This window comes from Panicum virgatum, chromosome 4N (assembly GCF_016808335.1).
Source record: "Panicum virgatum strain AP13 chromosome 4N, P.virgatum_v5, whole genome shotgun sequence".
NCBI lineage: Eukaryota > Viridiplantae > Streptophyta > Magnoliopsida > Poales > Poaceae > Panicum > Panicum virgatum.
The window spans coordinates 48,899,937-48,912,066 of NC_053148.1; the positions used below are offsets into that span (position 1 = coordinate 48,899,937).

Genomic DNA, 12,130 nt, shown 5'->3' on the forward strand with positions numbered 1-12,130 from the left:
CATGAGTACACGAACTGAGTGACATACAACATTTTGCACGCCCAGCTTCAAGAGCTTAATAAGCCATGGAGAGTTACAAATACAATACAACAATGTCAAATGTCACAGGAAATATCGTTAGTATGCCGTATGCGCGACCAGCACCAAACAATTGACACACGTCCTGATCACAGCAGGTCTGTAGCTTCCCAACGTGAGTAGGGCTTGGGAGTTGGGATGGTACTTAGGACCCAATTGGCGCCAGGCTGCTTCCCCCTAATGTACAATAATCTTTACAGTTATGTCTGGTTCTTGCTGCAATCACTAACCACCACCATCTTCAGAAAGGGCTTACTCTCCCAGCGAGCTTCAACATGAATTCAGGTACAAGACGCCGTGCAACAGGAACGACGAGGTGGTCGGCAGATACATCTGGATCTTCGCTGTGTATCACACTGGCGATCTCTTCGAGCATTTTATCTCTACCACCACGAAGAGGATCCTGCCAACACGACATTCATCATTGAAAAGCACTTTTCTATGCTTAACATTTAGTATTGATGTATTCATAGTCTCTTGGGTCATCCTCCCACTGAACGGAGATCACAACTTTTCAGTTTCCACGAAATCAAACAGCAATTTCGCTATTACTGAACCAGAAAATAAAGCAGATCTGAAAAGCGTGACACAATGACTACCTGAATGAATAAATCAGTATGTGTCTTTCCTTCATACAAGAATATATCTGCTTTTGCACCATGCTGTTGTAAAGCATCAGCGAATGCTTGGCTGCATTTTTTTGATTGATCATCATTATATATAGAACATTTCTATAAAGTGACTATACCATGTGCCCTATGTTCAAGTATTGTAATTTGACGCACCTTTCAGCTGATGGTATTGAATAGTCACTTGTTCCGTGGAAAAGGATAATATGGGGCAACAAAGAAACTGCAGATCTAGCAGATGACTCCTTAATCATCACTTGTGGAGAGAATTTCTGGAGTGACTCTTCACCTTCCATAATACTGGAAAATATGATCAAACGTGTCATAATACGCCAACAGGATCATAAATTTATAAAAAGACACTAATGAATAGTAACATAAACCTGAGAAAGATGGATCGGTAAAGGCCACGCCTATGGAAATGATCAACCAAATTAAGGAGATTGTACCTGCAGAGATCATTCACAAAAAAATCAAGCCTAATCCACCCATGTTCCAAAAAAAGGGTTTCTAACACTGTAAACTGTCTGTATAGGCATGTACATGACACTGTTCCTACCGAATCTTTTTTCTTGAATACGCAGGAGAGCTGCGTATCATATGCAGGAGAGCTGTATAGGCTTGTACATGACACTTAACTGTGTAGCTCTTGTCAGATTCAGTAGGAACTTCTTTATTTCTTCGTTTCTACCGAATCTGACAAAAGCTACACAATTAAGTGTTCATGTAAGTACTAAAGAGGTCCATAATTTACATTCTTTTGAAACTCAGCACGAACATATTGTTATTTTTCATCCCACTGACTATTGAATGATAAATCTCATCTACTGAATCTGGAGCAATAATATTCCTTCTCCATTTGGCAGTAAACTACAACAGAATGCAGCCAGATGTCTACTTTATTGGCAGGGTTGCTCAAATTTGGAGAAGTACTGTCAATAATGCAAACATTCTCACAGGTAAACATATAGTTTCTTCGTAAGCTATATATACTATCTAGAGCGACGTGAATAATTTACCCGCCAGAAATGCCAAAGTAAGCTTTTATTTGAGAAACACTCCAAGACGAAGAATCTCCTTCACCGCATTCGCTAATGGCCTGGTTTAAGAGGGCACATGCAGCAATATGTGCACCAGCTGATTGTCCAACAAGATAAATCCTGTATGAATGATGTGCATAGAATATGTAAGAACAAAAGTACTTTAAACATGCCATCTTAGGACAGGGGTCTATATTTCTTCGTTCCGCGCATGCTGTTTTAGGGATGATAGTTATTATTGGAAAGAACATAAGGCCAATCATCTAGAAAAGATGAATGGGCAAACAAAGTGTGCCTTCAATAGTCTACCTCAATGGCACTTATTTTGAGTTTGAAAATGTGCATGCCACAACTTTAGTGATTGTAATAGCTAAGGTTGAAAATATGTACAACATAACAAGTTATAAACCTGTTAGGATCACCTCCATAACTTGCTATATTGTTGCAGACAAAAGAGATTCCTTGAGAAGCATCTTCTACCATGTCACCAATGGTCCCTTGAGGAAAGTTTCTGCAAACAAAACATTTACACTCTCATAACTATGGTATGAATGATCATGCTGCTCTATATACTTGGAATTGCATTCTGAGTACCTGTAATCAATGCATGCAACTATGATGCCCCTTTCTACTAAGCGTCTGCCTAAAAGGGCCCCCCAACCTTTGTACCTGAAAATATATGTTTTGATATGCAAAGTCAAGACAGACAAACTTTACCTTAATAGCAAGAATATAAAAAAAATGGTTGAGTACATACTTCTACTCACCCTATGATCCATGCTCCACCAGTCACAAATGCCACAACTGGCTTTAACCCTGCCGTACTAGTGGGTATATACAAGTCCAATCTGCAAGAAAACTTACCAAATGATTCATCAAGCAGACATATTTACATCATACACAGTCATAGAGTTGAACGAATTACCTGTTTCTTGGCTGGTCTCCATATACAACACTCCTATGAACTTGGTTAGAGAAGAAATAATAATATACAACTGGAGTAGAGCAAAGCAAGAATTCATTAAGACAGAACAGTTGTATTGTATGGGTTCAATAAGCTATATCACACAGGCCATTTCAAGAATAAAAAAGAGCCTAATATGTGGCCCAATAAAACAATTGCAAAGTTAGTAACACAAACCTTGAATAAAACCTGGCATCAGCAGGAAAGTATAACAGCAGAGGGCTAGAAACCGCCGGATCCATCTATAGCCTATCCTGCATAAATTTAACAAGTTATTACAAAAAAAAGTGAACAAAAACCTGCAGTTTGATAAATGGCGATCTGCCCATGTGTCCATAATTCCAATCATTTTTACTAGCAGGCTAGTATCAGCTGTATCATGTGCTAGCAACAAGCATGTCTAGTAAATAGCACTTATATCCATGGTCGTAACTATTTCTCCATTTCCTTTTCAACGAAGACTCCTTTTCAAGCGAAGGGGGTGTTTAGTTTGCCAAAAAATTTCTACAGTACCCGTCACTTCAAATCTTCGAACACATGCATGGAGCATTAAATGTAGTTGGAAAAAATAACTAATTACACATGTTAACTAATTCATGCAAGATGAATCTTTTAAGTCTAATTAGTGCATGATTGGACATTAATTATCAAATAACAACAAAATGTGCTACAGTACCAAAACCCAAACTTTTTCACCAACTAAACACACCCAAAGATAAATTTTCCAATAAAACGTCACTGGGCACGTAGGTGTAGCAGGAGAGTAATGACTAATGAAGCACAGGTGGAAGTGTCAAAGCCCAAGTTGAGGCTCTAGTACATAGCATACGTAAGCAAGTAGCACAACAAACTAAATCGCAACTAGCAGCCAGAAGCTAAATCGAAATGGAATCGACATGTACCCGAGGTAGCGGAGCAGGATCAAGGTGAGCCTCGTGAGGAGGAAGGTCTCAGCGGCGGCGCGGCCGACCTCGCGGCGGAAGGAGCCGCTGCGCGCGAACCGCCCGCTCCCCGACCGGCGCCGCACGCCCCCGTCTGGGAGGAGCGGCGCGTCCTCCGCCGCGGATGGTGCGTCTACGGCTGCCGGGGACGGTGGCGGAGTATCCTCCGTCTTGCCGGTCTGGGAGGTGCGCGCTGCGAGCTCCACCTTCATCGCGGCGACGCGATATTCCCGAGGTGGTGGCTTCTCCATGACGCGAATATTCTGATCGGAACTTGTAAAAATCTGGGGAAGCAACGGCCTCTTCTGGCCAGGTAGCAGCTCCGCTGGCCACCGAGACAGAACCGTGCTGCGGCCAGCTGCGACTTCTCCGTGAGCGAAGGGACGGAGGCGCAGGACAGCTCCGGCGCGGCGGTGCTCCGGCGGACGGCGCGGTGGACCCTGACACGTGGGTCCTGCATCTCCGCGCCCACATGTCATGGAGATCATCTTTCTGAGAGGAAAAGAAACCTTGTAGTAACTCTTTTGTTACCGTCGACCTGGTCGTTATTTGCGTGTGGCCGTCGGATTGATGACGATGACATCTGTACGGCTCCGATCAAGTTCACAACCAGCGGGATGTGTTTTTTCAGGAGGGCCCTTGTATCATGCCGTATTTCTGGTTTCCACCTCCAAATTTCGGCTCGCGTTAACCGCCCGATCCATTTGCGCGGCCCAGATCGAGTCTGCGGGCGCGTCTGGAACGTACTTTTGCGCAGAGACCCCCCTCTTTGTCTCCAATTTTGGTTCTCGACCGTCCTGGGGCGCGGCGCGACGCGACGGCGGTCTGAGGGCGGCGGAGCTCCGGTGACCGGCTGGGCGATCCGCGACTTCCTCTTCGGGAACTGCGGCTGAGGCCGCTGGATTTCTCCCTCCCTCACCATGGCGTCCTCCATTTCCGCCTCCTCTCCCCACCGGAAGCTGCTCCGCTCCGTAAGCTTCTCTCCCCTTCCAAACCCCTCCCGATTCCGCACAACGCCTCCTCACGAGTCACTACTCATTTTTCGTGCGCCTCCATTTCAGTTGGTATACTCGGCAGTGCAGCGCTGCCGGATGTCCGAGTCGCCGTGCAGGCTCACGGTCTCTGTCAAACGCCCCGCCGAAGCCGCCAGCGCCTCGCTGCTGCGTGTATCCGGTAATGTAGGCTCGGCGTTTCGTCAAATCCGATTACAACGTGAGGAGTTGCGCGCGTAAATTAGGTAGTGCTTACATTTGGCGACCTGTTGGCTGTTGCAGTTTCGGACACTGGGGTGGGGAGCAAACTGGAGGAGTTCCTGGAGCTCGACGTCCTGGCGCGTGAGACTCCCGTGGAGAAATGGGGTTCGTAATCAATGCGTGCCCACCTGCTCTTGCAGATTGCCTAAAAAATATTCAGTTCTGATGTTCTCTAAATTATCTCTAGTGTCCTAAAAAAAACTCTAGTAAGCAACAACACCGTTAAGATTTCTTCTCAATCTACATTTCAATTACAGCATACATGCTAGCGAATAGAGACTGCATAAGATATGTGGAATTGTGGAAACGATTATGTCATTGGCATTTGTTTATAATAATATTGATACATCTGGAACTAAGATGGTATGATGCTAAGGGGGTGGACAAATATTCTTTACTGCTGTTTTCCTTCTCTGTTATAGTCTTAAGTGAATCTTCAGATGGATTACTAACATCGTGATGACAACTACTTGTGTACCCAATATGATGCCTTTCTTGTGATCTTCATTTGGTTTGTACAGTAGGAATGTAATAGTTCTTATTTTCTGTTTGTCCTCTGTCTTATATAGTTTCTATTTACTTGCAGATGGCACTCTCCTAATCACAACTACTGGTATGTTTTCTGTTTCAATGTATGACATTATTCAATGTTCTGTTTGTGTCATGATTATTGCTTGAAATGAAGTATTCTACTAGGAGTTCATGACTTTTAGTCATTCTAAATTGTTTGGTTCCTCCTGACATCTTCTTGAGAGAGCATTGGTTGCACAATATCTTTACAATTTTTCTGATAAAAACTGTATAACTTGATAGCAATGATAACAAACAGATAGCACAGGATTATCAAACTCCTGCCATGATGTTCTGTAATATGATGTTTTCTTGCTTCCCGCTCTAGTTTAGCTGTTGTTGCTCCTCTTTTCTGGTACTGTTTTTTTTTCCTCCTTTTTGCAATGTACTGCCTTCGCCCATAAATCTATGATGTTTACAACAAGCTATCTAGTTCAAAAATGAATTAATTTGCTTGTCCTAAACATCACAAATGAAAATCATGTCGAAATTTCCTGCTACCTACTTATATCTATTTATATATTTCAAAGACATGCTTTACACACCTTTTTTTTTTCTGTTTGGTTGTATGAGTCACTACTGTAATATCCATCAGTTGCATTTGTTATGGAAAGACATAGATACATACCAGAGAAGGTTGTTTTTGTTTCATTAATGATTTTGTGAGTTGAGTGCCATTGATGATTTCTTGCCTATTTCCCATTCTGTAGGAATCAATGATGAAGCCATTTATCGTTATCATTTTAATCTTCAGGAGGAGATATCAAGTGCAAGATTCACCAAGCTGGCTACCACATACAAAAATCATGCAACATTCAGGTAGGCCATCTTTTGCTGGTTTGATGTTGCCATATGAATGCCGTGGTTGATTAAATCATACATACATTTCTTGACATAGTGGAACCGAAGTCTGCCTTTGTCTCTCAAATGAAGCTGATGCTGATGATTTTATATTATGGTTGGTTTCTTCCATAAGGTCTGTCTTGGTAAACGTTTTTTTGCCATATCTATTTACCTGCTTAACCTTAGCCAACAGGATATTTAAAATTTTGAATGCCAGCTATCGAAAACAACCCTTCCCCAGACCCCGCGCAGTGCGGGAAGCCTACGGCACTGGGTATGCCCTTTTTAATGCCAGCTATCGAAACTTGATTTTAAAATTATCTTCTGTCAGGATGTGCTTGCCAATTACCTGTGTCACGTTATGTTTCATCTTTTTGATACAATAAGTTGCCAAAGTACTTTGACTCAAAATTGCATGTTCGAAGGCTAAATGAAGTTTTATCATTACAAAATCATCTTTTAACATTCACCGAAAATGGAAAATTAGATTGATCATAGTTTTCAAATACAAGATGTTAGTTATGAGCTACAAGATAATTTGTTTCCATTATCTTTCATCTAGCTGAAAAAAAAGTAGTGCTCCTTATTGTTTCTAAATTGACCACTACAAAAATGAATGGTGGATAGAGGGAGGTTTAGGTTGACTTGAAGATTGGCAATGCCATCCAAATTGTTTGATTCCATGATTGCTATAGTCCCTTTAGCCTCTAGATAGATGTTATATGCAATAGTTTATTAAGCCCATGTCAAATCCTGGTTAATAATTCTTCATACATATCCTTATGCTTCTTTCCATCTACCCAGGAAGCCAGGAACAGTGTTGTATATTATCGCAGATGATGAATTAATTTACTTTTACACTTTTTAACCTTTACTCGATGAATAGTTGTCCCAGACATGGGGAGTCAAGGAAAATATTATCAGTAACTCTGATTTGTCAACCTTTTGGTATTAGAATACTGATAGTGATCTTATGTTAGAGACCTACAGACGTTATTTGCAAATGTGGTAGAATTATTCAGCGTCAACTTGGCACTGTTAAGCATTTCCCTTTTTTGCTGTTGTCTTCGATGTTGTATGAGTTGATTGTTTCCTTTATTAACCTATGCAGATACTCATCCTGAGAGCACCAGTAAGTATTTCTGAACTGTTAATCTTTCCTCGAGTTGTAAGTGAAGTATTTTGCACCCTACAGACTAAAAGATAACAGTAGAGAGGACTTTTGAACTGGGTCAATTCTGTACAGTAGTTACCATGTGTAGCATCTGAAGTTCCTTTTTTTTATGGGGATCATGCCATCCCCATGCTTTGTACAGTTTTTTACTTATCTTTATTAATCTTAATATATTACCACAGTGGGGGTCTCCCCCGCTGTACAGTTCAAAAAAAAAAGTATTTTGCACCCTTTATTTTCAATGCTCCTTTGCAGCTTAATTGTTTCACATTTTCAAACGTGACCTCAAATTTTACCTATCCTCAATCCCTTCAGTCTTTAGTCGATGCATTCTTTTTTCAAAATGCCCAGCGCCATAGTTGCTGAGTGACTGTACTCAAACAGTGTTGTTTCATGGATGTGTATTATGTCATGTTTTCCTTTCTTGTTTCAAGGGCTAAGTCATGAGTTTCCTTCTTGTCCACCTGTTTGGCCTTTTATTAGTTGAAATAATGGTAAATTCAATTTAATGCCATCCAGACCTTCTAAAGATCAGATGCACTGGTTTCATTATACCTATCATATTGTAGTGCTTAATTTGTCGTAGCTCTTGACATGTTTTTTTTATGGGTTTAATGCTTTCTCCATAGGACATGAAGTATAAAGATTGATGTATTTGTATAGCTCTGTTTGATGAATACCAATATCCAAATTTGGTGTTTTTGGTGTATGCTGCAATGACAAAATAATTGGAGCCTAGCATTTGAAGCCTCCTACATATGAAAAAAATACGAATGCATTTAGAACAACACCATTTGTTTGATCTTGGCAATGCCCAGATAATCAGAAGGGTATTGGTCCTCAATTGACTATTAATAATGTCTTTGGAAAGAAAACGAAGTACATATATAGGTTCTATATGGGAAACAAACTACTAATAGGTTATATATGTCCCTGAGCTGATTAAATGAAACGAGAAACATAAAAGGCCTAAAGCTGATTATCAATGTCAGCAGTCAGTGATGGTACATTTCAGGTGGAATTTAATTTGAATGGGTTGTGGCATATTTTCATTTTTTTCTTGTTGAGTGTAAGGGGTACATGTAATTGGAGAAATCTTTCTGTATTTACCTCCCTTTTTGTTAGGATGATAACTTAAGTTACTGTTTGGTTGTTTATTTTGCACTTAGAATTTAGCATGTGAGCTCTTTGTTGAGCAAATAGGCAATGCTGAATCAAGAAATGTCTGTCTACTACAAGATTCTGATGATGTCCATCATTCTGTTATGACGTCAAGTAGTGACCGGCTAGTTTCTGGCCTCAAAGACTATGCACTCTCCCATGGAAACACATGTGATAAGTGTGACACATGCATACTGAATAGGTAAGTAAAACTATTCCATCATGACTGTCTTACATATTTTTCTCATATGTTGCTAAGAATATTTTACTGAAATTGCTAATATGGGCTCCAAGATATTTCTACTACCTGAAGGCAACCTTATTTCTTGAACTTGCAATTTAGAAGGCTAAATGATATTGCTGGAGTTTCTATTAGGTGTTTTCTGGAATATGTTGTTGATCAACCTTCTTAAGAAGATAACTTCATTTTTTTTCATTTATTGTTAAATAAATTTAATTACTACAGTTCTTTTCTTTCTTCATGTTCATTAATGTCATGCTTTCTTGTGTTGGGATAGCCATATAGGAGAAAAATAATGAAGAACCACTGCTAATGCATATTTTGCCCTCATTAATTATAGCATGTTTGCATCGACACAATCAAGGTTTAAGACATCAATATTTTTTTAAATCTTGAAGACACTGAAAATTTGCGTTACTGATGGACCAAAAAGGTTCCTTTTGTCGAAAAGCAAGTACAACTGAAAACCATGAGAAAAAATGTGTACGGTGGCCAAAAGGCAACAGACCATTCTATAATGAGTATTTGCCCCTTCTCCTCATTGCCCATCTTTCCAGCATGCATGTGCTAAGCTAGCTCCTATGTCCACACCTTGATATTATCTGGTCTGTTTTCATTATATTAAGCTATTGGCATGCTAATAAACACATGTGTATCATCCAATTATGGCATTGTAAATCCTCAGCTTGCTGTGCTGCCATATTTAACACGATTAGTAAGTTTTACTCTACTTCCTTCCTTCAGAGATCTTCTTAAGATTGGAACTGGAGCAGCAAACAGTGTAGATAGAAGAAAAGCTAAAGGGCTACATGTTGAAGTAGTCATAGTGATTGCACGCACTGCATCTGATTTATGTTGTTGGACGGTAAATTGTTCGTCCACACAGGTTTGCTCCACAGAGCTTTCAGTTATACGTCTTTTCCCTATGAATGGGTGTTTCTTGTACCCCCATGCCTGGGGACCAAATTCAGGTTGCAGGAGACACTTTCCCATGCCAAGCCACCGATTTTATGTTGACAACAGAATTACTCATTCATGTGACTTGTTACTTCTAGACATAATATACCATCAATAAAATAGCTCATTTGAGATGCATACTTTCTTGTGTTCAGTAAGATTAGAGGAATTAAAAGTTAAAATGCATGATGCGTGATTCAGCTAAGCTGATTGTTTATGCCACTGTTGGTTGGAATAATTGCAGGTTTTGTATTTTGAAGATTTTGTACCTTGTCCTATATCACAATCCTCTTTCGATGTATTGCTGAGCACAGAATGGCAAAGCTATGGCTTTAAGTTAAAAGGAGGTTTCATAGATGATGAAGGAAATACTGTTCTCGAGTGGAATAACATGCCATTTGCTCGTGTTGACATTGCGATTCACACTTACCTTGAATGATATCCTTTTTCCATTCTTTGCACTGCATACTCTTTGGACATTTACAACTTTTTTTCCTTTCACTTATTTTATTGAAAGCCTCAATTTACATATGGAAGGGTGGGATTTTTGTCTGGTTGCCTTTAACTTATCTAGCCACTGCTATGCAAGAAGGCCAGGGATCTCAACAAGATAGACACCTTGTAAGGAAGGCACTCAAGTCTGCATTATCTCACTTGAAAGCAGATCACGCAGGAGACTTCCTCAGTTGTCATGGTCAAAGGGTATGCGCCTTATGTTTTTCATTAACTGACATTATACAATATGCTTTTGAATGTCTTTTATATTGAAGAAATTTTGTTGCTAGTCGGATAGAAGCTAAGACTAAACTGCACCAGATAGGTTCAGACCAAAATTTCTTATTCTATGCAAAGTACACTGCAATGGCCTCCTATTTACTAGATGTGGTAGTGAAATTACTTAAACATGAAACCAGAATAACAAAATATCTATGTTATACCATTTGTTTCAAGTTATCATGGAAATTACTATAAGCATGATAAAATAAGTAGAAATCTGGTCTCAAGAAGGAAAAAGGAATAATTCCTTCTCATGTGTGGGTTGCCAGTTTTTTCTAAAAACACGCTCGGATATACAACTTGAGCAGTTGAGCATACATTTGCAAGTCATAGTCATTAATAAGAATTTTGATTTTGAAACTTATCAGGGTATATTTGTACTCTATTGATTCCTAACTTTATTGTGATTGCTTTCACTTTCCCAAACTGTTGTGCTACATTTATCTACAAAAAAAATATGTGCCCAATTCAGTGCATTTTGGGCTTGAGCTCTTTATTATGGAGTTACAAGCTACAGCTTCCTAACCTCAACTACACCCTTGGAGTATTCTCTATCACAAGGACACATGAACTTCAGCTGGTTTTCAACTGGTTATAGCCTTAAATATGTGTACAGAGCTGAATCATTTGCAACTTTGGGCCTTAGATATTAGAATTATTAGGTGAATTTGTTCTTGTTGCATTGTACTTACGACTAAAACTAAATACATTATATTCTTTGTCATTTCAGGTACGTGAATATGTTCCTGACCTTGCAGAATCAATCGCCGGGCTGATCTTGTCGTCCAATGATAAAGAGTTTCAAGACGAATGTGTCACGCTTCTTGGGCTAGGCTCAGATCAAGACGTCTCAGAAGGGCTAGTTCAATCCTCAATCTGTGAGAAGATGATCCATATCATAGTGCTGAATGACACCAAGGAGAATGTAGACGACAATGCACCTTATCTGTTCGAATGTGAGAAGCTGGACGAAGAAGATGGAGATGAAGATACGATTTTCGATTTCTAGCATTCTCTCATCAGTCTTGTAGTTGTGGTGCTCCACACTCCAGTACCCCCGCTGGCCGCTGGGCTACACTAGAGGCAGTTTAAGCAAAAATTTAACGGCCGCTGCTCCTTCATGTATACAAGAATGAGGAAATGTAATTGTGGTATTTAGAGCATTTCTATGTTCCAGTTAAACTAAATGCTCGTGTAGAGATACTAGGACAGACGGATCATGAAAATCTCTCTTCGCTGTTAAGAGTAATTTTCTGGATTCTGTTTTGAATAACCACATTTTCTTGTATGTTTCACAAGATTCAACAATTCGGTCATTCATTTTCCTGGTCACGGCATAGGACCAAAAGCATAAGCATGCAATGTTGCCTACGCTATTTCACCTAAGCGAAACGAACTGATTTGTTTGTCTTAAATCTCATATATTTAGAATTAGAGGAGAAGATATCTGAAAAAGTGTTTTGTTTTGTTTTGCGAAACAGACAAAAAAAAATGTTGCTAAG

General features: G+C 39.8%; 2 protein-coding genes across 5 annotated transcripts; one reads left to right on the forward strand and one right to left on the reverse strand.

The window, feature by feature from the left end:
• Window positions 1–15: 15 nt before the first annotated feature.
• Window positions 16–4,156, reverse strand: LOC120668747 (probable isoprenylcysteine alpha-carbonyl methylesterase ICMEL1). Of its 2 annotated transcripts, XM_039948523.1 has the most exons (12): window positions 3,614–4,156; window positions 2,889–2,965; window positions 2,673–2,742; window positions 2,515–2,595; window positions 2,342–2,416; window positions 2,157–2,258; window positions 1,727–1,867; window positions 1,091–1,156; window positions 864–1,007; window positions 678–768; window positions 335–481; window positions 16–255 (listed from the first exon to the last, which is right to left on the reverse strand). In XM_039948523.1, the coding sequence occupies exons 1-12, from the start codon at window positions 4,138–4,140 to the stop codon at window positions 118–120; spliced, it is 1,659 nt and encodes a 552-aa protein (XP_039804457.1). In that variant the 5' UTR covers window positions 4,141–4,156; the 3' UTR covers window positions 16–117. The 2 variants fall into 2 exon arrangements, with proteins under 2 accessions (XP_039804457.1, XP_039804458.1); XM_039948524.1 differs by having other exon boundaries at window positions 16–481; window positions 3,614–4,150.
• A 127-nt stretch (window positions 4,157–4,283) lies between these two features.
• On the forward strand, window positions 4,284–11,953 carry LOC120668750 (type 2 DNA topoisomerase 6 subunit B-like). Of its 3 annotated transcripts, XM_039948531.1 has the most exons (12): window positions 4,284–4,623; window positions 4,714–4,825; window positions 4,927–5,010; window positions 5,492–5,518; window positions 6,186–6,294; window positions 6,374–6,455; window positions 7,430–7,450; window positions 8,662–8,855; window positions 9,639–9,780; window positions 10,096–10,289; window positions 10,430–10,553; window positions 11,359–11,939. In XM_039948531.1, the coding sequence occupies exons 1-12, from the start codon at window positions 4,573–4,575 to the stop codon at window positions 11,635–11,637; spliced, it is 1,419 nt and encodes a 472-aa protein (XP_039804465.1). In that variant the 5' UTR covers window positions 4,284–4,572; the 3' UTR covers window positions 11,638–11,939. The 3 variants fall into 3 exon arrangements, with proteins under 3 accessions (XP_039804465.1, XP_039804464.1, XP_039804462.1); XM_039948530.1 differs by lacking the exon at window positions 6,374–6,455 and having other exon boundaries at window positions 6,230–6,294; window positions 9,639–9,759; window positions 11,359–11,953; XM_039948528.1 differs by lacking the exon at window positions 6,374–6,455 and having other exon boundaries at window positions 6,230–6,294.
• Window positions 11,954–12,130: the final 177 nt, after the last annotated feature.

Coding starts and splice junctions, on each gene's coding strand:
- LOC120668747 (XM_039948523.1), bottom strand. CDS start 4,140: ATGATCTCCATGACATGTGGGCGCGGAGATGCAGGACCCACGTGTCAG. Junction 2,417..2,514: donor GGTGGAGCATGGATCATAGG/GTGAGTAGAAGT, acceptor ATATATTTTCAG/GTACAAAGGTTGGGGGGCCC. Junction 482..677: donor ATACTGATTTATTCATTCAG/GTAGTCATTGTG, acceptor TCGTGTTGGCAG/GATCCTCTTCGTGGTGGTAG.
- LOC120668750 (XM_039948531.1), top strand. CDS start 4,573: ATGGCGTCCTCCATTTCCGCCTCCTCTCCCCACCGGAAGCTGCTCCGC. Junction 5,519..6,185: donor TCTCCTAATCACAACTACTG/GTATGTTTTCTG, acceptor CCCATTCTGTAG/GAATCAATGATGAAGCCATT. Junction 7,451..8,661: donor TACTCATCCTGAGAGCACCA/GTAAGTATTTCT, acceptor TTTTGCACTTAG/AATTTAGCATGTGAGCTCTT.